The sequence below is a fragment of the Phocoena sinus genome, chromosome 2, assembly GCF_008692025.1.
Source record: "Phocoena sinus isolate mPhoSin1 chromosome 2, mPhoSin1.pri, whole genome shotgun sequence".
NCBI lineage: Eukaryota > Metazoa > Chordata > Mammalia > Artiodactyla > Phocoenidae > Phocoena > Phocoena sinus.
In genome coordinates this window covers 11,155,869-11,180,715 of record NC_045764.1, presented here as the reverse complement: position 1 = coordinate 11,180,715, position 24,847 = coordinate 11,155,869, and the positions used below count along the sequence as shown (strand labels likewise).

General features: G+C 43.9%; 1 protein-coding gene across 5 annotated transcripts in view; it reads right to left on the bottom strand.

Moving 5' to 3' along the window:
- ARHGAP21 (Rho GTPase activating protein 21) overlaps positions 1–23,491 on the bottom strand; it is a 128,473-nt gene extending 104,982 nt beyond the window's left edge. Inside the window, exons 1-2 of one of the 5 annotated variants that reach the window (XM_032622123.1) lie at positions 23,329–23,491; positions 21,547–21,955 (exon numbers count right to left, since the gene is read on the bottom strand). In XM_032622123.1, the coding sequence (XP_032478014.1) occupies positions 21,547–21,627 (81 nt within the window). In that variant the 5' untranslated portion in view covers positions 21,628–21,955; positions 23,329–23,491. Of the gene's footprint in view, positions 1–21,546; positions 22,712–22,912; positions 23,037–23,328 lie in introns of those variants that run through there. The other 4 variants (XM_032622119.1, XM_032622122.1, XM_032622121.1 and 1 more) reach the window with 4 other exon arrangements.
- Positions 23,492–24,847: the final 1,356 nt, after the last annotated feature.

Here is a 24,847-nt window from a genome sequence, read left to right as displayed (position 1 = left end):
CACTATTCAAAACTGGGAGAACTGGAGCTACAATAAGAAATGAAACGTTTACCAGTTAATACTAGATAGACACATACATACATACACATATGTACACATATAGTACACACATAGGTCACCTTTGAAAGCTGATCAGGGTACTGATTCATTTCTATAAGTAAAGAGAAAGAATGAAAAAAAAATCATAGTATCATATTTTCCCAACACATAGTTTATACTTCTAAAAAATTAGGTAATACATATCTATAATCTTATATTGACACTTCTGAAATTCAAACAGCTCTGAAAGTCAAAACGTTTTTGTAACTCAATAGCGAAACCTGCCCTGCCCTGACCTGACACAATGTTCTTTCTAAGCCTTTATGTGTTAGTATGAATATTCATACATTTTACAGCTGCAGGCTATCCCACAATCTGCATCATCTTACATTTCTAAAACCTGGAAACTTCTGATTTCTGAAAAACCCAAGGATTTTGGATGGTGGATTATCTGCACAAACAGCGCCGGAAATAAGGGTAACTGGACAGCAGGAGTCCAGAAGAAACAAACAACAAGGGAAGAAGACTACAGAGAGCAACCACCTCCCCCAGGACTGGGAACACCTTCTCCACCCACAATCACTGCGGTCAGAGGGAGCTTTCTAGGCAGGTAAAATGGGAGCCAGGCTTTGAAGCAAGTCTGGGATTTACATAAATGACAAGACATGGGGAAAGCACTTCAGGCAAAATGAACATGAACAAACATGAGAACCCTTCAGACTTCACGTACATTCAGGGGACAATGGACCTGCCATTTGCTCTGAACAAATGTTTCATGTGGGACAGTAAGACATCATGTGGAGAAGCACCTGTACCTTCAATCCTGTTACAGCCTCTCGACTTTAAATGAACTGCAGGCTCTCTTCAGAAAAACATATTTATATATGACCAACTTACCACTCTAGAGAAAGGATAAGCAGAAACTTAAAACACCTCTAGAAAATTTGCCTCTAAACCTTAGTCTTAAAAGACCATCCCTAAAAAAAAAAAAAAAAAAAAAGACCATCCCTGAGACTCAATAAATTCGGCACATGGCTTTAGCTCAGTAATTTAAACCCTGAAGCAACAGAAGATGCCAGTCATCTGTGTACCACAAGTTGACACTTTAAAGATATCAAGTCATCAAGTTCCCTGGTTGCCAAGAGACAAAAAAGAGGGTTGACAAAATTTTCAAGCTGTCTATTAATCTGCCACTGAACTGTTTACCACTTAGCTAAATGAACACAAACTATGTCCATCTAGGTGAAACCAGTAAATCTAGATCAAAGCAGAGACTTTCTCCCTGAAATTTTTTTCTTCCTTCTACTAATGCTGCTATGGTCATGTTAACACTCTATCCATTAAATTTCCATCTTCCCCTTCTGGCTGTGTAACCTTGGTTAAGTTAATTAAGCTCTCTGTACCTCAGATTCCACATCTTTAAAATGAATATAATAGTAGTACACACCTCATGGAGTTGTCTTGAGGATTAAACAAGGTCAATAATCAGTGTTACGGTACTTAGTAAGGGTTCAGTGTTCTCTCTGAAAACCCTAAAAAATTACCTAAAGTCTACTTTGCTTCACTGTATGTTTCTAGGAAACAGATATTACAGCCTAGCACTTATAAACGGTATATTAAGATTAAATAGGGACTTTCCTGGTGGCGCAGTGGTTAAGAATCTGCCTGCCGATGCAGGGGACACGGGTTCAAGCCCTAGTCCGGAAGATCCCACATGCCGCAGAGCAACTAAGTCTGAGAGCCACAACTACTGAAGCCCGTGCACCTAGAGCCTGTGCTCCGCAACAAGAGAAGCCACCGTAATGAGAAGCCCGCGCACCGCAACGAAGAGTAGGCCCCGCTCACCGCAACTAGAGAAAGCCCGCGCGCAGCAAAGATGACCCAATGCAGCCAAAAATAAATTTAAAAAGATTAAATATTAAGGCTAGTAAATGTCAAGAGCATAAAACATAAATTATAACAGGAATAAAAAATATTAAAAGGATGTGACACTCAAAACTGAAGACAGATACATATTGTAGCCAGAAATCAAATGATTACTAACTTTTTATCCTAATTTACATATCTTAGGCAAAATAAGGTATAAACTATACAACCTCATCACCCTTTGCAAAGCCTTAATGACTCTTTTACATACAGCTATTGGGAATCTATTCTGATGGCCTGTATTTTCAGTCTAAGACCAAAAATACCTAACTAGCCTCTTTCCATACGAGGAGTCTGAGACCATCTTGGCAGCCAAATTGAAATATATGTAGTTAATCTAACAAAAACAAATTCTCTTTTCCTGACCTTGCCTGTTTGGATTATCTATGGAAAAGCAAAACCGGACTTCCCTGGTGGCGCAGTGGTTGAGAATCTGCCTACCAATGCAGGGGACACAAGTTCGAGCCCTGGGAAGATCCCACATGACAGGAGTAACTAAGCCCGTGCGTCACAACTATTGAGCCTGCACTCTAGAGCCCATGAGCCACAACTACTGAAGCCCGTGCACCGCAACAAAGAGTAGCCTGCCGCAACTAGAGAAAGCCCACACGCGGCAACGAAGACCCAACAACGAAGACCCAATGCAGTCATAAATAAATAAATAATTTTATTTTAAAAAAAGAAATGAAAAGCAAAACCACACCATAAGACCCCAGAAGTTTCACAGATTATAAAATAGTAGAGGAAGGAAATTAGCAGAAGCAAAGATTAAATAAATGAAGGCAGCTACAAAACCAGAATACATTAAGATATTTAAAAAGGAGAAGAACTATCTGATTTAACTCTTTAAAAAGGAAAACTTGGGCTTCCCTGGTGGTGCAGTGGTTAAGAAGCCACCTGCCAATGCAGGGGACACGGGTTCGAGCCCTGGTCCGGGAAGATCCCACATGCTGCGGAGCAACTAAGCCCGTGCACCACAACTACTGAGCCTGCGCTCTAGAGCCTGCGAGCCACAACTACTGAAGCCCGGGCGCCTAGAGCCCATGCTCCACAACAAGAGAAGCCACCGCAATGAGACACCCGCACACCACAATGAAGAGTAGCCCCTGCTCGCCACAACTAGAGAAAGCCCGTGCGCAGCAACAAAGACCTAATGCAGCCAAAAATAAATAATAAAATTTTTAAATTAAATTTAAAAATTTAAAAAATAAAAAGGAAAGCTTAAAAAAAATACTATCACCAATATCACTGTTTCTCAGGGTCCTCAAGCCAATTTGCCTGTGAGAATTAACAGATTATACACGTTGACTTTGTAAAAACTTACTCGCTTACAGCTAGCTAGATCTAGCTTTTATAAAAAATCAGATTCTTGTCACAAAATATACTAGAGGTCCCCTATGTAGAACGTTAATCTATCAAAAACAGTTTGAACCAGAAAGAAAAGCAGCAAAAATAAGTTCTGGACTCCAAGCTGTGTGTTTTACTCATACTATATATACTCCTTACTCAGAGGAAATGGCAGAGAAAAGTCTTATATGGAAATTGGTGTACAGACTATCAAATGTTTATTTTAATATGACTTATTCTTCCTCAATGTTTCGGTGGATTTCCTCCTTAATCATTCTCTCACACTTTGCCTTTGCCATACTGTTCTCTCTGCCTGTAACATTCTGCCACCCCCTGCTTCAGAAATTTCTACACGTCCTTTAAGACTCCACTCAAGGGCCACCATCTTCCCTCTCCTCTTCCAGGCTGTTAGACCCTCCTGTCTCATGCTCACATGGCCACACGTGTACCTTTAGTTGTCGCACAATACCCTAACTGAAGCTTTCTAATCTGTCTCTGCCCCCTTAACAGTGAGCTCCATAAGGGCAGAGGCTACTGGTTTTTTCTATCTCTGTTCCCCTAGGGGGAACTCCCTGGCAGTCCAGGGATTAGGACTCCGCGCTTCCACTGCGGAGGGCCTGGGTTCGATCCCTGGTCGGGGAACTAAAATCCCACAAGCCACTCAGCAAAGCCAAAGAAAAATTTAAAGTTCCCCTAGGAACTTCCTGGCATAGTCATAAACCTTCAATTAACTTTTTGTTGAATAAATGAATGGATGCAAATGAGGCAGCAAAATAGAACAGAATGAACAGTTCAATGAATTCTAACCAATGTAGACATCCATAAAATCACCACCACACAATCAAGGTACAGAACATTTCTATCACCCCAAGTCCCTTGATGCTTCTTTGCGATCGATCAAAGCCCTGCCCAGGCCCAGGCAACCAGTGATGTGCTCTCTATCACTATAGGTTAGTTTACTCGGTTCTGGAATTTTAAAAAAGTAGAATCATACATTCTACTGTAGAAAAGTAGAATCAGACATACTCTGCCAAGTCTGGATTCTTTTCCTCAACGTTCTGAGATTCATTCATGTTGCTGAGTACATCAATAATTCATTCTTTTTAAATGTGAGTAGTATTCCATTACATGGACATACCATAATCTGTTTTCCATTCATCTCTTAATGGGTATTTGGGCTGTTGCAAATTTGGGGATATTATGAATAGAGCTGTTATGAACATTCACATACAAGTCTTTTTGTGGACACTGTTTTCGTGTCCTTTGGGTAAATACCTAGGAGTGGGTCACACGATAAACGTATGTTTAACTTTCTGAAAACCGCCAACATGTTTTCTTAAGTGGCTGTGTCATTTTACATCCCTATCAGCAAAATGTGAGTAAGAGGTCATTTGCGCCACATATTCAACAACCCTTGGTATTTTTTATCTTCTTAATTTTAGCCATTCCAATGGGAGCATAGCAGTAGCTCATTGTATTGATAGTTTTAATTTGCATTTTTTTCCCTGATGATTGGTACTAGTGAATATCTTTTCATGTGCTTATATGTAATTCATATATCTTCTTTTATGGAGTTCACTTCTGCCCATATTTAAAGTTAGGTTGTCTTATTATTATTGAGTTTGAAGACTTCTTTATAATATATTCTGGAAGCAAGTCCTTGATCAGATACATATTTTGCAAATATTTTCTCACCATCTGTGGTTTAACTTTTCATTTTCTTAATGGTATTTTACAAAGAGCAGACGTTTTTAATTTGGATGAAGTCTGACATAATTCTTTTTCCTTCTCCGGTTAGTGATTTTTGTGTCCTGTCTCAGAAATATTTGTTTACCCCTCAAAGCCATGTATATTTTGTTCTTGGCTAGAAGTTTTATTGTCTTAGCATTTACATTTATATCAGTGATCTATTTGGGGTTAACTTTTCCATGTGATGTAAAGATGGCGGTTCATTTTTGTTCCAGCACCACTTGAACTCACCCCACTGAATTCAAATGATCATATAGATATGGGTCTCTGAACTCTCCATTCTTTCATTGTTCTATATATCTATCATTACACCATTCTATTCTGTCTTGATTTTTGTCGCTTTGAGTCAGTATTATAAAATAGTACTGTAAGTCCTCCAAACTTTGTTCTTTTTCATTATTGTTTTGGCTACTCTTTGTCTTTTGCATTTCCATATAAATTTTAGAAGCAGCTTGTCTATTTCTAACAAAAAAACTTTTTTTAACTGCTAGAATTTTAAAAGGGATCGAATTGGATTCACACAATTTGTGGTGAAGTCCCATCTTAATAATATTGAGTCTTCCAATCCATAAATACAGCATATCTCTCAATTTATTCAGGTTGTCTTTAAAATATTAAAATCATAATGCTATTATTTTCTATTTCACTTCCCAACTGTTTGTTGTTAGTATACGGAAATACACTGATTTTGTATATCAACCTTGTATTCTCGTCTGTAGTCTTCTAACCCACAACCTTGCAAAATTTACTTATTAGTTCTAGGATGTTTTCTTGGTAGATTCCTTACAATTTTCTGTGTGCACAATCATGTTGTCTGCAAATAAAGAGTTTTATTTCTTCTCTTTTTCTTTTTTTTTTTTTTTTGGTAATTTTATTTTATTTTTTTAAATTTATTTATTTTATTTATTTTTGGCTGCACTGGGTTTTTGTTGCTGAGCGCGGGCTTTCTCTAGTTGCGGCGGGCGGGGGCAACTCTTCGTTGTGGTGCATGGGTTTCTCATTGCGGTGGCTTCTCTTGTTGCAGAGCATGGGCTCTAGGCACGTGGGCTTCAGTAGTTGTGGCACGTGGGCTCAGTGGTTGTGGCTCGCGGGCTCTAGAGCGCAAGCTCAGTAGTTGTGGTGCACGGGCTTAGCTGCTCCACGGCATGTGGGATCTTCCCGGACCAGGGCTCGAACCCGTGTCACCTGCATTGGTAGGCAGACTCTCAACCACTGCGCCACCAGGGAAGACCTTCCTTCTCTTCTTCCTTCCTCCTTTTATTTCTTTTCTTGACTTACCACACTTGTTAGGGCCTCCACTATGAGGCTGAATAGAGTGGTGAGAGCAGACACCCTTACCCTGTTCCTGCTCTTAGTAGTGAAGTGCTCAGTGTTTCAACAAGCATGAGCTTTTTCGTAGGTCCCCTTGATCAAACTGGGTTAAGTTTCCTTATATTCCCACTTTTCTGAGAGTCTTTATGATGAACGTTATAAAGTTTATCAAATGCTTTTTCTGCATCTATTGAGATGATCATACAAATTTTCTCCTTTATTCCATTAATATATTAAATGGTTAATATGTTGTTGATATGTTAAAATGATAATCTTTCATTCCTGGGATAACTCCAACTTAATCATGATGTATTATCTTTTTCATATATTTCTAGATTTGATTTGTTGACGCTCTGTTAAGGATTTTTACATCTACAACCATGAGGGTTATTGGTCTGAATTCCTGTTCTTATACTGGTTTTGCCTGGGCGTTACTAGGCTTATGCTGGCATCATAAAAAGAAGATGGGAAGTGTTCCCTCCACCGCTATTTTCTGAGCCTGTATAGAACTGGTATGATTTCTTCCTTAAGCATGTGATAGAATATGTCAATGCAGCCATCTGGATCTGAAGTCTTCTTGGTGGGGAGGTTTTTAATTCTAAATTCAATTTCTTTAACACATATGGCAGGGTTTTTTTGCTTTCTGTTTTTGTTTTGCGGTACATGGGCCTCTCACTGTTGTGGTCTCTCCCGTTGCGCTCGGAGCACAGGCTCCGGATGCGCAGGCTCAGCGGCCATGGCTCACGGGCCCAGCCGCTCCGCGGCATGTGGGATCTTCCCGGACCAGGGCACGAACCCGCATCCCCTGCATCAGCAGGCGGACTCTCAACCACTGCGCCACCAGGGAAGCCCCAGATTTTTTTTTTACACCTCTCCTTGTGGCAGTTTTGGTAATTTGTATCTTTCAATGTGTGATAGTGTGATTTATAATAAGAAATACATATTTGGGCTTCACCCCCATTTCTGGCACAGAGTCCCTAAAACCCTTGGAATTTCCTAAGTGAGGAGAGCAACCAGTGGTCTCTTTTGTTATGATAATAAGGTGACATCAGGAACACACCTGAGGACAGGGGCTGATTGCCAGGAGAACCAACCAACCAAGTAATGAGAGGGTCAGAACACTGAATCCCATCCCAACCTCAGGGGAGGGGAGAGGGGCTGGAGGTTGATTCCACCTCCAATGGCCAATGATTTAATCAATCATGCTGATGTAATGAAGCCTCCATAAAAACTGAAAAGGATGAGGTTCGAAAAGCTTCCAGGTTGGTGAACACATGGGGATTTGGGAAGAGTGGAGCACCTGGAGAGGCCGTGGAAGCTCCACACCTTTTCCCCACACCCTGCCCTACGCATCCCTCCTATCCAGCCGTTCCTGTGTTATACTCTTTATTATAAAACCCGTGATCTAGTTAAGTAATGTTTCTCTGAGTTCTGTGAACCACTCTAGCAAATTAGTTGAACCCAAGGAAGGGGTCGTTGAAACCTCCAATCTACAGTCAGTAGGTTAGAAGCTCAGGTGACAACCTAAACTTGCAACTGGACGCTGAAGTTGCGGGTGGTAGGGGGCGGGGGCGAGGGCAGTCTTGTGGGACTGAGCCCTTAACCTGTGGGATCTGACTCTATATTCGGGTAGACAGCATCAGAATTAAGTTGAACTGTAGGACACCCAGCTGCTATCGGAGAATTGCCTGGTGAGGGAAACCCCACCACCACCGCCCCTACCTAACATATGCACACACAACTCTGAATTGGTACTAGAATCCTTACGCAGAATTTGCCCATTTCGCCTAAGTTGTCAAATTTACTGGCATATAGTTATTCAGATATTCTCTTTTTCTTTTTTTTTTTTTTTTTTTTTTGGGTACGCGGGCCTCTCACTGTTGTGGCCTCTCCTGTCGCGGAGCACAGGCTCCGGACGCGCAGGATCAGTGGCCATGGCTCACGGGCCCAGCCGCTCCGCGGCGTGTGGGATCCTCCCAGACCGGGGCACGAACCCGCGTCCCCTGCACTGGCAGGCGGACTTTCAACCACTGCACCACCAGGGAAGCCCCAGATATTCCCTTTTTATCTTGTTAATGTCTGTAGGCTCTGAATGGTGCCCCCTCTTTTACTCCTGATATGGGCATTTTATGTCTTCCCTCTCCATTAATCCTACAGACTGATTTCTGAGGTTCAAAATCCTTTTCATAGACTACCAAAAGATCCCTGTCTTGTCTGCTGTCAATTCAAAGCCAACTGGAAAAGACATACTTTTTTCCCGTCAAATATATGCTAAACACTTCACTGTAGTTTGTAGAAATCAAGCAGTATTCACTTTCTAAGCCATGCGTTTTGGGGTATCCTTATGCTTCCTGAATATATATATATTTTAGGCTTTATATATCTGCCTTTTTCCTAGAGATCCCACTTGATCCAAAAACAATGTTTCAGTAACTTATTTGAAAGTAAGAGTTAGATAAAAAGATTACGGTGGTCAAATAAAAAGACAGCCAAGAATGGCAGCAGTATCCAAGGATGAAACAGGGAAAAGTGATTCTTCTTCCAAGGTCCTCTCCTAAACTGAAGAGAATTTGCATTCGCCCTTGGTCTAGAGCAGATGCAGTTCTAGTAGCCATAAACTACGAAGCTCTGTCAATATCCTAAGGTAGGGATTGTAGTGTGGCTCATACACCCCCAAGAAAGATGTCAGCGGTACCTAGTCTCTCCCACTGAGTCTACAGTGTAACTGTTCCTACTAAGATGATTTTTAATCAATTGCCCATTTTGCTAAGGCATCATCGTGCTTTTAGGTAGCAAAGACTAGTGAGAGTCAGAAATCAACACAGCTAAACAAACAAACAAATGACCCAATTTAAAAATGGGCAAAAGAGGGGAACAGGCATTTCTACAAAGACTAACGAATGGTCAATAGGTATATGAAAAGGTGCTCAACCTCACCAATCAACAGAAAAATGCAAACCAAAACCACAAAGAGATTGCCTCACCGTCTTAGAATGGCTTCTGTTAATACAAGAGATAACAAGCGTTAGTGAGGGTGTGGAGAAAGGAAACCCCCTGTACACACTGTGGGTGGGAATGTAAACTGGTGCAGCCATTATATGGAGGTTCCTCAAAAACCATCATACAATCCTGCTATCCCACTTTTGGGTGCTTATCCAAAGGAATTCAAATCAGGATCTTGAAGAGAACATTATTCAGCCTTAAAAAAAAAGAAGAAAATCCCACCATTTGCAACAACATGGATGGATCTTGAGGGCATTATGCTAAGTGAAATAAGCCAGATACAGAAAGACAAATACCACCGTATGATCTCACTTATATGTGGAATCTAAAACAGTCAAACTCATAGAAGCAGAGAGTACATTGCCAGGGGTTGGGAAGTGGGGGAAATGGAGAGGTGATGGTCAAAGGGTACAAAGTTTCAGTTACCCAAGATAAATTCTGGAAATTTACACTACAGCACAGTGCCTGCAGCTAACAATACTATACAGTACACACAAAATCTGCTAAGGGGGCACATTAGGTTAAGTAGGTTTTATATACGTTACAATAATAACAACAACGATAATAAAGAGGGTGGGAGGAAATTTGGGGAGGTAATGAATCTGTTTATGGCCTTGATGGTGAAGACAGTTTCATGGGTGTATACTTATCCACAAATTCACTGAGTTGTATATGTTAAATACATACAGCTTTTTACATGTCCATTGTACCTCAGTATAGAAATTTAAAAAAAAAAGAAATGGGGCTTCCCTGGTGGCACAGTGGTTAAGAATCTGCCTGCCAATGCAGGGGACACGGGTTCATGCCCTGGTCTGGGAAGATGCCACATGCCACGGAGCAACTAAGCCCGTGAGCCACAACTACTAAGCCTGCACGTCTGGAGCCTGTGCTCTGCAATGGAAGAGGCCGTGACAGTGAGAGGCCCACACACCGCGATGAAGAGTGGCCCCCGCTCACCACAACTAGAGAAAGTCCTGGCACAGCAACGAAGACCCAACACAGCCAAAAATTAATTAATTAATTAATTTTAAAAAAAGAAATGAAGGCATCTAAAATATTCAAACTCTCAAGTACCTTTGCATCTAAGAACTATTACAACAGCAGTGCCTTTCAAGACACTACGCCTTGACCTCTGTTTTAACAGCTTTATTTCTAAGTCAATTAGAGAAGCTAGGATTTTCTACTCACTCTCAGCTGCACTGTCTCTACTAAGAAAAAGAAAACACAAGAGAAATCTGTTCACTGCTGCTATTCCTTCTAGATCTACACCCACCTTTTAAGGTCTCCTGGCAAACAGCTTAAGGCATGGGGTCCAAACTAAACGTCACTTCCTAGAAGAAAATGTCACTTCCCCATACTTGCAACTGCCCTCAAGGACATCAGTTTTCTCAAAAGCTTCTCTTAATCCCTAGAATTCAAATCATTCCCTTTTGAGATACCTATCAACTTTGATGACGCTTTCTGCATCTGTTCACTGGTCTCACTCAGCTCTCTGTCAGTGGCTTTGCCCCTTCTGCAACATCACTTTAAGAAACCCCGCTTCTTTTGCAGAACTGGCAGTTGGACACTGTAATTAGTTTACATTGTCTTTGCAGCACAGTATCCAATGCATCTCACGATCAGTGAGATTAAAAGATAAGATGGATTCAGTGAACAGATAGAGTAGCTGTTGCTGTTAAATGAAGAAGGGTGTGTAAAGTGAAATTATTTTGTTAATGATTAGTTTATTATTATTTATGTTAGAACGATTTTTGAAACCCTTCACAATGTATACTTAGGTAAAGATAGAATATATCTTTTTCTTTCACTGTAACTTTTCCTATTCTTGATAAAAGAGTTGGTATGAACAAAATGATTACAAGATGCAAAAGAAACCATCCTAACAGTTATTTGCTTAAAGAAAATATGCCCTTCTAGAAATGACATGAAACAAATTACTTTTATAATAAATCTAAAAAGTAACAACAGCTTTGATATAACCAAGGTCAGAGTTCTATCACTTTAAAATATGTAACTTTTGATTAAAGTATAACATACATACAAAAAAGTGTAACACCTATTACTGTAGAATTTTAAAGTGCTCTTTCGACATAACATTTACTTTATTTGAAAAGAATATTATTTTGTTATATTAATGACATGTAGAGGGACTTCCCTGGTGGCACACTGGTTAAGAATCTGCCTGCCAATGCAGGGGACACGGGTTCAAGCCCTGGTCCAGGAAGATCCCACATGCCACGGAGCAACTAAGCCCGCGTGCCACAACTACTGAAGCCGCACACCTCGAGCCTGTGATCCACAACAAGAGAAGCCACCGCAACAAGAAGCCCACGCAGCACAACAAAGAGTAGCCCCCGGGCTTCCCTGGTGGCACAGTGGTTAAGAGTCTACCTGCCAATGCAGGGGACATGGGTTCGAGCCCTGGTCCGGGAAGATCCCACATGCTGCAGAGCAACTAAGCCCATGCACCACAACTAGTGAGCCTGTCCTCTAGAGCCCGCGAGCCACAACTAATGAGCCCGCGCTCCGCAACAAGAGAAGCCGCCCAATGAGAAGCCTGCACACCACAATGATGAGTAGCTCCTGCTCGCTACAACTAGAGAAAGCCCATGCGCAGCAACGAAGATCCAACACAGCCCAAAATAAATAAATTTAAAAAAAAAAAAAAAAAAAAAAAAAAGAGTAGCCCCCGCTCGCCGCAACAGAGAAAGCCCGAGGGCAGCAAAGAAGACCCAATGCAGCCAAAAATTAATTAATTTTTAAAAAAGAAATACATTTAATTACAAGAAAATAATTATAATTTTAAGCTTGAAAATTTCACTGATTTACAGTCATTTAAATTTTTTCTCCGTATTTTTGCTTTTTCTTTACATTGATTTCAATTTGGTCAGAATAATTCTAAAACCAGGCTACCATAAGAACCTAGACCTTGAATATCATTTTATTCTGCTGTTCTCAAATTCAGAAGATCACCAGGGGACTTTTTTAAATGCTGAGGTTTTGGGGTCTCATCCCCAAGGATTCTGATTGGTTAACTTAATGGTGGGGACATGAATCTGTAGTTTGAAAGGCTGTCCAAGTGATTCTTAATGATCGTCCAGATTTGCCTGGTTTAAATTTCTACCAGGGCTTCCCTGGTCGCACAGTGATTAAGAATCCACCTGCCAAAAAAAAAAAAGAATCCACCTGCCAATGCAGGGGACCCGGTTTTGAGCCCTGGTCCAGGAAGATCCCACATGCCGCAGAGCAACTAAGCCCATGTGCCACAACTATTGAGCCTGCGCTCTAGAGCCCGCAAGCCGCAACTACTGAGCCCACGCACCTAGAGCCTGTGCTCTGCAACAAGAGAGGCCACCGCAATGAGGAGCCCGCGCACCGCAACAAAGAGTAGCCCCCGCTCGCCACAACTAGAGAAAGCCTGCATGCAGCAACGAAGACCCAACACAGCCAAAAATAAATTAATTAATTTAGAAAATAAAATAAAATAATAAATTCCTACCAAAGCAGGAATCCTCTCTGGAGTCCCCTAACTGAAGGTCATCCCACCTGTGCAAAGAACACATTCTATTCCGATTAACTTCTAATTTAACAAAAAATTTTCCTCTGAATTCTGGAAATTGGCCCATCTGTCTATCTGCTGATCCTAGTTCTGCCTTTTACAGCCACACAAAATAAATCTAATCTCTCTTCCATATTACAATCCCTGAAGATATCTTTGCATAATGCTTTTTAAGAGTTTCTTTTCCTCCATTTATAAAATTGACATATATATGTGTATGTGTGTGTGTATATATACACACACATGTATATATCTCCCTTATGAGCTGAGAATGGTGTCTATAAAATAGTATTAAATGAAAAATAAGTAAACTGAAATGTTTTTAGTTTCCTAAAAGCATTATAATAAAGATCTGATTTAAACTGGGTGCCCAGAGTACTTCCTCCCCCTCACATTCACTAGGTATGTAATGTTTCCAGAAGCCAATATGTAGAACCCAAAGGGGAAAGTAGGTCTCACTGATCTAGCTGACACAAATTCTCTTAAATACAGAATCTGTGTTTATTAGGAAAATACTGGGGATTAAAGATATCTAGATATCTTAAGGTTAAGAAAAAAAAAAAAAGATGCCTGTTAATCCCCAAGATCACAGTAGCTAAGACATATCCAGAAGAAATGTAATCATAAATCCAGCTTTCTAGCTTCTGATATTTAAGGATATTCTCCATTCTAAGGAGGGAGAAAAATCAAAAGGTTCTCAAGAAAATAAGTCTTGTCAAGATCTATTAAAGATGAATGCAGTGAACCACAGTTCAAGTCGAGAGGCTACGTCTTCATTAGGTTATAAGAAGGAAAAAGAACTTGTGGGATTATAAACAGACTACTGCTCATAACTATGCCCGGTGTCTATTCAGAACAGAGATAAGCAACAAGGGGAAAAGGCAATAAGTAACCAAGTCTGAATCAAGAACACACCCAGTATCCAACAGAAGGAAGGTTCAACAGGAGCTGGTCTAAGGAAAAATAAATAAATTCTTTAACTCGCCATTTGTTGATAATAAGTTTTTCTGGTCTGCCTAAAAATTTCCCTAAGATAGATGAATATTTCAGAAATATCAAATTTGGGTTTTAAATCTATTCCCTTATTCACAAATCTACATGGTGGAATTTTTTCCATATTAATAAATAACTAGAAAATAGAGAACTGATAAAAAACAATTTCCATCACACTAAGTTTCTTAAACCTATAGTACAGTATATCCATTTGTCTTCAGATTATCTTCGAGGCACAAAAGCCCATCTTCCAGATTTTGTTGTGAAATAAGCTATCTGCACAATACTCCGTTTTTTAAAAAATACGACAACTTAAACTAAGAAACTATTTCGGTAGAAGCAATCCAAAACTGGGCTTTTGAGTGAAGACATCTTCCTACTTCAAACCAACAGAATATATCGACGGCTCGTAATATTTTTAACATACTTAATTCCTTATGGTCAATTAAAATTAAATAAATACTAGGACAATCTAAGTCCAATAACCTTTCATTTTACTAATCTAATCACATCAACCGGAAAGAAAAACAAGTGCCTACCATATGGTCTTTCTGTAATAGAAAATAGCTGCATTCGATAACAGCATCTGTGCATCTACATCCAGCACTGCCCATACTTAAATCATCATGTTAAATATAATAAGATGACGGGGTCCCTTCACAAAGCAAAGAACAAAAGAAACTGAGTATCACGTTTGTACCAGATTATGGGATCTGGTAATAGCTAAAGAAATGAGGAAGGAATTAGAGATTCTGTAAGCAAGGCACAAGGACTTCATAAAATGTTTCATTTGGAAGAAATGAATGCTACAAAACACTAACAATGCGTGGAGAACTCTTCTTAGACCTGGGTACTCATTTTGTTGATGGCTCTTATCTTGAGATGGGTTCCACTCAATACCTCCAAATCCAGAGTTCTGCTGCCGCTGCTCTTCATTCCAAAAGGCTATACTTTTAACCCTAATTTGCAGGGTAAAGCTTTTGACATACAATGGTATTCTGCCATTTAGATTCAAGTATATGAAGGAACACACGTTTCAAATTAAATACTGTACTATCGCTAGCCTGCAATGAATCTTCCACTGAAGAAAACATGTTTTTTAAAAACTGTTTAAGAGTAACGTGTATCCTTTTCAAAAAGCGTCTAAGTATTATTTTAAGCAGCGTAGGTAGGTGTGCTAGAAACCTGATTTTCACGAGACTGGTAGCATATTACCTATTTTTTAAACCTGTAAATGCTGTCTTTTTATTGTAACTTTGGAATTAAACAAAAAAAGAGAAAATACAAAAATAATATAATTCTGGTATCCTCCCCATCCAGAATTAACAACTGTTAACATTTTGCCATAGTCAATGTTGCGATCATTTTTTAACTTACAGTGAAATATTCATGACATTAAAAAAATTAAAAACGTAAGGAAGATTCCTATACTGGCCAATTGTTTTAAGAAAGAAAACATCTGACATACAGTTGGCCCACTGTACCTGAAGGTACTGCACCTGTGCGTTCAACCAATGAAGGATCAAAACATTTGGAAGAAATTTTTCCAGAAAGGTCCAAAAAGCAGAACTTGAATTTGCTGCATACTAGCGACTATTTACATACCACTGACACTGTATCAGGGGTTATAAGTAATCAAGAGATGATTTAAAGTATAAGGGAGGGTGTGTAAGGGTATATGCAAATACTACCCCATTTTATATAAGGGGCTTGAGCATCTGAGGATTCTGGCATCCATTGGGTGGGAGTCCCTGGAACCAATGCCCTGTGGATCCTGAGGGATGACCCTATTACCTTTTCATAGTTTCACCACCAGTTTGATTCCCCTCCCTTAGTCTGTTCATTACCATTATCTCACCTTAGCACAAAGTATTTCATACATTTGTACTACACACTGCCTTGGTTACTGTTACTTGGTTACCAGCTTCCCAAAAGGTAAGAAAGATGCAAAGAAAACTGTGAACAGCCATCCCAATGGAAATGGAGGTCTAAAGAAGAACCTACAATTCACACCACACATCGTTATATAATCTAAACTACCTAGATGCAAACTCAAGAACATTTTGGAATGGAAAGTTTCCTTAGGTCTTCCTTCCTTCATTCATTCGAAAAAAATATCTGAGGGCCTACCATGTGCTAGACTCCCTTCCAGACACAAGAAATACCAGGTGAACAAAACAAACTGTACTCTTAACACTTATGTACATCATCTGTCCAAATCAATAAGCAAAATCAAATGGAGAAGCACGTCAGATGGAGAGTAAGTGACAGGGGAAAAAATGAAGTGAGGAAGGAGGGCAGGGTGTGTCCTGGGGAGCAGCGGGGGGAAGATCCTCCCAGAAGGTGACTTCTAAGCAAATCTGGAGGAGACAAGGAAGCGGGCCCTGCAGACACCTGGGGGACAGTATCCCAAGGAGATGAAACACAGCGGGAAGGCTCTGGGGCATGCTGGGCTCGTGTGTCCGCAGAAGCGGGGAGCGCCCAGGAGGTGAGCTCAGGGAGGAGACGGGAGGTTGTCCAGGGGTCTGCGGGCACTCTGAGAACTTCAACCTTTCATCCTGAAGGAGAGGAGAAGCCAGTAGAGGAGCCGAAGCAAAGCAGTGCCAGGACCTGACTTCTAAAGGGTCCACCGGGATGACTGTGGGGACAGACTGCAGGCTGGCAAGGGCTGAGCTGAGAGGCCGGTAGCCAGATTTGCACGCGATGCACGAGAGAGAAAAAGAGGGACCAAAGATCACTCCCAAGACTCCACCTGGGAGGGTGAGATTGCTCTTGTTTAAGATGAGGGAGACTGTGGAAGGAGCAAACAGGGAAGCCGGGCGGGCGGGGGGAGGGGCTGTAGAGAAGGAGGAATTTGGCTCGGGACGTGGCTTCTCCACAGGCAAGTGGAGGTTCTGAGTGGGCAGGTCAGCTAGAGGTGGGCATCTGAATTCAAGGGAGAGGTCAGGGTGGAGAGACACACACGCACACAAATACATGTGTACATATGCATCTATGTGAATGATCAGTTTACACCTGACACTTAAAACCATGAAACTGAGTCTGGAGAGAAGAAAAGAGGGTCAAATGGAGCCCTGAGGTATAGGAAGACTTAGTAGGTCAAGAGGCTGAGGAAACTTCCAAGGCTGAGAAGGAGGGGACGGTGAGGCAGGAGGACCATCAAGACGGTACAGTGTGCTGGGATCTAAATGAACGGTTAACAGAACACTAAAGCCGCTCCTGCTACGTTTATTGGCTATTTTGGCATATATTTATTGAGCACCTACTATGCGCCACTCACTGTAGAGACAAACGTGGTCTCTGTTTTCATGGGACTTGCAATCCAGGGGAATACAGATAAATAAACCAGTAAGTGCTCTTCCTGATAAAGTACAGGGAGGGTGTTTGAGGAGAAGGCAGCAGGGCCAATTAATCCAGTCTGGGAAGGTCAAGGAAAGCTTTCCTGAGTGATGTTGAAGAAAAGACCAGAATGGTAGTAAAAATCAGCCTGGGAGGGGTGGAAGTGGAGGAGGGGAGAATGGAAGGAAGGCTGGGAGAAAACAGGATTTATAAGGACCTGAAGTAAAGAGAGAGACATTGTGATGCCTTTGGAGGGGGGTTGGTACTGACAGTACAGGAAGTACAGAGAGAGGTCACAGATGCGATAGGAGAAGGGCGGGTCAGAAGTCCTCTCAGACTGCTCTCAGGAGTTTGAGCCTTATTCCAAAGGCAATGGGAAGCCAGAAAACTGTTTTAGGCCAGGGAATGCAATGATCAGCTTTCTATTTCAGGAGGAGCGCTCTGGTTACGGCAGATCGGAGAGCTGGAAGGGGGCAAGGCTGGGAGCCTGGGACGAGAGTTAGGAAGCCTGGTCCATGATTCATCGTTGAGATGCAGCTAATCTGAACTCAGGGAGTGGCAGTGGGATTCAGAATGTAGAACTTTGACAGGAGGAAGAAGGAGAGAGAGGGGTCAAGGATTGTAGCCTGGTTTTTGACTTGGACAGATAGGTACCTAGCAGTGCTACTCACTAAAAGAAGGAAGTCAGGGAGAGGGCAGGTTGGTGGTCAGGGCAGAGAATCTGTTGAGTTTGAAGAGCCTGTAGACTATCCAAAAAAAAAAAAACTGTATGGTAAATAGGCAATTGGCTATCTAGGTCTAGAGAGCAGCCATAAAATCTGAGATACAGTTGTAAATTAGGAATCACGGGCATGTAGATTAAAGCCCTGGGAGGGTGTAAAATGAAACCTAGGGGTGAGAAAAGAGTAGAGGAATGGAAAGGCCTGGCTCCTGTAAAAACCAACAAGAAAGAGGCAGCAGAGGAATAAGAAGCCTAAAGAGAGAGAGAGAGAGAGACAGATGGAGGGAGAGAGAGCCTGAGAAGGAACAAGGAAGTCTGGGATAAAAGCAAAATGTACAGTATTCCAGAAAGAAGAGCAAAAGTATGAATTTTTACGTGAATGAATCCGCGCACAGAAAATGCCTTTATTATTTACACTGTTCCAAAATCAACTAACAAATAGTTTTCATCAGCTTATAATACGTTTTAGTCACAGGATCATTTTAGCCTCGGTGAAGAAGCAAAACATAAAATGAACTAAGTTAATTAGCATGAGTAAATAGGTTTGTTCTAAGTGAAAGTGCTAAACACGTGTACAATCCTGTGGACTAGAAATTAAAAATGAAATAAATGTTAGAAGTGGGAAGAATAATGTGGCTTAGAAAGCTTTGAAAAAAGAGAGAGAGAGAGAGAGAGAGAGAGAGAGAGCAAGTCGAACCATAAAGAAGAAACACTGTATGATGTGAAAAGGGGTGAAAATACCAGAGGATTCAGAGTCTATACAAAGTGATTTTGTGAGCAAAGTTATGCAAGGCTAGGTGTCACAGATCAGCCTGTACACATGCGTGCACAACACACACGCACACACACACACCCAAAAAACACTTATCTGGCTCAGTGAGGGAAACCAATTTTCAAAAACACATATTTAGATGTGAAAGGTATATCATTTTGTGTGAACACAACTATGCTATCCTTACTGTATAATGTCAAAATATATTTTACTAAAGTGTCACAATTCTTCATTTGAAGAGGACTGTTTGTTATTTGTTTGTTTTTGACTCTTCCAATATAGTCTTGGGAGGTGGTGCCTACACTTATTCATATAGCAACACAATTAGATTCTAACAGTTAATATAAACAAGAAATTTCTGATTGTTTTTCATCAAAACAATAGACCTTATTCACAGCAGGTGGAATTAGCCAATTAGATAAGGCATAAAACAGGGACTCCTTTAATTCACTACATTGATTTCTTCTGTGCTACAAAGTTAGTTTTGGCTAATACCATTAATATTAAGATACATACTATCGTTTCTTGGGTAGGTAAAAGCACACACAAATTTATTATTCAAATACACATTTAGGAACATAGCAATCGGTTTTTCGTTTGTTAGTTTCTTAGCTACTGGTTTTTAAAATTTTGAAAAGAATGTCAGTGCTACTCTAGAATGTAATTCTTCTAATAAAATTAAGCACAAAAATTAAGTGCAGTATTCAAAGACTTAAATATCCGTCAACCCAAAATTGATACCCGAAGTATTCCAGTGGCAACTCTTTTTATTACTAATAAATACTCCCAAGATTTACTGTGCGTCAGAAGCATCAATAAGAGACAGCTAAACAGAGCCAGTAAATACAAGTTACCCTCACTCCTCACCCTGAGATTTTAAAATGTTTTCTGACAGCATACAGCCCCTTTATTTCTATTTCCACATAGAATCCAAGCAAACTATCTGCCTATTCTTTAAAAAGCCAAGCAACACCACAGTTTATTACCAAACCCAACTACTGTATATAGTCTCTAAATGAGCAAAATACAGACAATACAGTGTTTTCTCGGCTCCCAAACTAGAAATACTACGGCTATGCCAGCAGTAAGGTCCAAATGAAAGCAAATTTCACAGCCCTTAAAAAAAATACATAATTGTCATTGTTAATAAAAGCCAAGTTTGCAACTGGAAACACTGCCTTCTAGCCAAGGACAAGATGTGTCTATTATAAATTCTTGGTTTCTGGGATATCCCTTAAATGACCCAAAAAAAAAAAAGTCAAATTAACATTAGTTCTTGCAAATACAATGCAAATAGCATGCTAATTAAGGTATTCACAAGTCAATGACAAATAAGGCTTTAAGACCACAGTACCTATCATTATGGAACTACAATACACATTAAGCAATCACTAAGTTGTAGGTAGGCCTTCCAAAAGGAGTTATTATGGTTCACCATGATCAGAGAATTGTGGTGTTATACTTAATCACGTTTTTACCTGCAAGCAGGTGTTTATAGGTGTCAAAAAGTAAAACACTCTTTCTAACTGTAAACCTATAGTTCTAATAAACTGTACAGTAACGGCACACTGTACCTACCTCACTGATTTCTGCATAAACTTTCTAGTGCAGTATGAAGTAAGCTGCATGAAGCAAGTTCCTCTGCCTGCTTTATGAACAAAAACTTAACTTCTGACTCATTTTTATTAAGATGCCAAAAATCACACACTGAGAACTAGACCCTGTTTCAATGACCATGAAGTTAAAATGTAACACAAGCACAAAATAAACAATGAGAGTGACGGCTCATTGGGGGATGTTACTGTTACCTAAAGTAATCTTCAACCTTTCCTTAAAAATATAGGCAGCTCAAAAGCAAAATCTAAAGGAAAACAGTATTCAGTACGTTTAGCAAAAGCAAATTACAGAAACCATCAATAACAAAGTAAACACAAAGGAGCCATTATAGAATTAAACCCCCAACATAAGGAGGAAAAAAGATAGAGGCAACAGGGCATAGGGGTGCCACAGACCAATGGATTTTCTATTTCTCTCCTGCTTTGCTCAAAAAATTTCCGAAAGCCTGGTGTAAAATCTTCTGAGCCCTCCCAAAGAGGTTGGTCTGAAGGCAGAGTCACCCACCTGACAGCTCAGGCTGACACTCACAGGACTTTTGAGCAGTGAAAGGAAGGGAATAAATAAAAGAACAGGAAAGGCAAGACATTTTTAAGGGAGTTGGAATTACAGCTCCATTAAGCAGTCTTCCAAGGCTATGCCTAAACTAAACTGTCCACGGGGAAAAGACTTGTTTCTCTACCCAAAGCAGATATCCACAGCAACAGCATCAGTGTCGGAGAGAGATGGTGGTCCAGGAGCAACAAGCGTTCCAGACAGATGCCCTCTCTCCACCTCCAGAGCAAACCTTGGATACACACACGAAAGGTACAAAGCACCCCCTAACCAGCCCAGCTCCAAAAATACTGGAGAATGGGAACTGTAGGAAAACAGAAGCTTGTAGTATTCCCAGCCACCTAAAAAGGGAGAATTCCGTGCCCTGAGAGGACCAAGATGGGGACATTTCAAAGTAAGTAAGGAAAACGTCCTTGCAGAAGAATCACTGGAAGCTCCTTGAAACAAAAATGGCCAAGGCTTCATCTCCCTACGGGTCAAGCTGGGGCACTCCCACCATTCAGTCCAAAGCCCCCAAAACCTCTTCTTAGGCCCGGTGGCAACTGACCCCCCACAGGCAGGACACCTCACAGACACAGGCCACTGCGGGCTACACGGGGATGCTGCCGCTGCGCTTACCTCACAGGCGGGGGACCCGCAGGTCTTGAGCTTGTTGTCACCATCTCCCTCCGGCAGACCAGTCCGACGTGTGGCCATCATTTCATTTCAAATTACATAGAAGGGACCAACCCATGGGAGTCCACATTGGGGGGGAAATGCCACACCAGGCTCCTAGAAGGTGCAGTGCCGGTGAGACAATTAAAGCGCCAGGGAATGAAGGTTTTGATGAAGCGCCTTCGAAATGCCCTGATGATTATTTCTTCGGACTTCAACTGACTTCACCGTCTTCGTCCATTTCTCCAGACATAAAAAACAAAGAAGAGAGGTCTCCTCGGCGGCTAGAAAGCGGTCCCCTTCTTCCTAGCGCTCCTCCCAAGTCCAAGAGCAAGGCGAGCGCGCCGTGAAGGCTCTCCCAAAGAGATCTTTCCTAGAAGAGGGAAAAGTTAAAGGGCATGAACTTTCTCCATACACTGACCTTAGGCTTGTTCACATGCCTACCCCAAGCTCGCCTTTCCAACACATGGAAAGATAATTCGGTCCATGCTGATGAAGTATGAAAGATGAAAGAATCTTCCCATACAAAAAGAGAAAGAAAAAGGGGGGTAAATCCTATCAACCAGGGGGGAAAAAAAAAAAAGCGAAACATCAGAACTGCACGGTGGTTGCCTCAAACATGCCCGGCCGTTGTGCAGCCGTCAAGAAAAACCGTTCCCTTTTCAAGTGCATTTTAATTCATGTATTTTCTGGGCAGAGGAGAGGGAGTCTATGCTCTTCTGCATCACCCAGATAAGCAGACTTAAGGGAAGTTTGCTCCCCGCGGGACTAAAATGGGCTAATCCTTTTTCAAAAGCCCTCCTTGCTCCCCGCCACCTCCCCAGCTCCCCAAAATAAAAACAAAAAGCCCTGCTCGGACGCGACCGGCGGCTCTGCCGGCGTCTCCAGGCGGCCTGGGGTACCCGGGGCGCCCGCCCTCCGCCCTCCGCCCCGGCCCGCCGGTGTCCCCGAGGAGGCGGCTGTTTTCCTTGGCCCGCGGCGGGGCTGGGCGGCGACGGCGCGGGGCCGGGCGGGGAGGTGCGCGCGGCGGCAGGAGGGACTCCCTCTCCGGGGCATTATTCCGGAGCTACAGAAATGAAGCCGCAGGCCCGGCCACTTTTAGTTGCCGCGCCCCAAACTACGCCTCGACACGGTCTTTCCCGTTCCCCGTGGCCACCTAGGGAGAAAAAAAAATAGGAAAAAGAAAACCACCACCCACCGACCACTGTTTCCTCCGCCCCTTCCAGAGGCGGGTCGGGGATCTCGATCTCCCGGGAAGGGCGGCCCAAATATGTACTTTCCAAAACGAACGGGGACACCCGGGGGAAAGGCCCAAAGCGAGGGGGCTCACCCTGCGCGCCCCGCCTGGCCCGGCTTCCGAGGCGCGGCGGCGAGGGGCGGCGGGGACGCGGGCCGGGCGCCGGGCCCAGCCGGTACGCGCTAGGCCGCAGGCTCGGTTAATATTCATGAGCGGACGGGAGCCGCCCCTCCTCCACGGCCGGCCGGCGGGACCCCGGCGCCCGCCGCCGGCCTTTGTGCCCTTCCCTCCTCCCGCCGGCCTTCCCTCGCTCCGCACACGCGGGCGCGGCCCCTCCGCCCCCGCCGGGCGCCCGCCGCCGCTCCCTCCGGCCCCGCGCCAGCGCCGGGGCGGGCTGGCCCGGGGTGGCGGGAAGGGAGGGAGCCAGCGGCGAGCCCGGCTCTCCCTCTCCACCCGCCCGCCGGCCCTGCACCCCGTCGGCCGAGGCGGAAAATAAAGCAGACACGCACCGGAGAAAGCGCGGCGAGTAGATCCGCACCGAGCCGGCCGGCCACCGGACGGCGCGCCCCTCACGCCCGGCGCGCACTGGACCGAGAGGGAGGACGAGCCAGCGCTGTCCTCCGCCGCCGCCGCCGCGCTCCGAGGCCGCCGCCGCCCCCGGCCGGCCGCTCCCAGGCACCGCCGCGACCTGCCCCGGCCGGCCCCGGGCTCTCGGCCGCCGCGGGAGGGCGTGGGGCGGGGCGGCGGCCGCCGGACTCTCCCCTCGCCTCGCCGGGCCGGGCCGGGGCCGCGCTCGGGCGCCCGCGACCGCCAAGTGACAGAAGTGCCTCGTTCCGCTGCCGCGCCGAGCTGTTTCCCGGGGGCGGATTTCTCGCTTCTTCCTCCCTGGATCCACCTCCTCCCACTCCACCTCCTTCCCCTCCCCTCCCCAGGGGAGGCTCTGGGGTTGAATGTTTTCTGTCTTGAATAATATGGTCCCGGGAACCGACGCTGGAGAAGGGGGATTAGCCTGGGGCGGGGACGGGGGGTGCTCGCCAACCCCCCCAATGTGTGTCGGGACCTACAAGCCCTCACCACCACCCCCAACACCTCCCCAAAAACCAGACACACAAAACCCTCCCCGCCTTCTCCAGTCTCCCGAGCGCAGAGCGGGAGCGGCCAGGAACCCGGGCTTCCACTGGGGAAGGGACTAGGTACTTGGCGTCAGGGCCGGGGAGGGGGTCGGTCATACGGCTAGACTCGCAGAATTGGGTCCCAGACTGCGGGGGACACGCCCGGGTGAGTTTTTGACCCTTTTTGCAGTGGGAGGGGTGCGATGTGGGACTTCAAGGTAAGGGAGTGTCCTCTCACGCCCGACAGTAAGACAGCTTCTCATTTGGGGTGGGGGGTGTTGGGGAGAGGTCGCAGCCAAGCGCTGTTCATTCAATTCTTTGCCCTTTTTACATCTTCAGGGCAGCTGAACAATTCGGCGCAGCTAGCGGAACTGAGGAAAGGTGGCTGCGCTTCTCCACACAGCAGGTCGCAGCAGCGCGGGGTCCTGGGCCCAACCGCCGCTCCTCCCCGCCCGATTCCGGGGCTTCGCCCCAGACCCCCGGCGGCTCGCTCCGCCCCGCCGCGCCTCACAACATCTCCCGCTGCAAATGGCCCAATCGGAAGACGCGACGAGAGAACTACAGCCAATCAGGGGCTGCTGACTCAGACGTCCCTCCACCCTTTGCCCGCCCCCAGTAGGAAAGCCACCGCCCCTGGGGCTCCCCTTCCCACCCCGCCCCCCTCCGGGGAGGTGTCTCACAGCTCCTGTCCTCGCCGGGCAGGAGTGGAGGACCCCGCCGCGGTGGCGGGGTTTGTCACCTAGTCACCCTCATCCTCGCCTCCTCCCAGACACACCCCTCCTCCCTTTCCCAGTCCTCCTGCTGGTGCTGTTGAGGGTCATTTTTATCTTCGTGCCGGCGGGGGACTGCCAGCTATTGTGTCTGATCAGCTGCCACCGCCCTCCTAAGGGGAAAAATAAAAGAACAAACCCGAGAA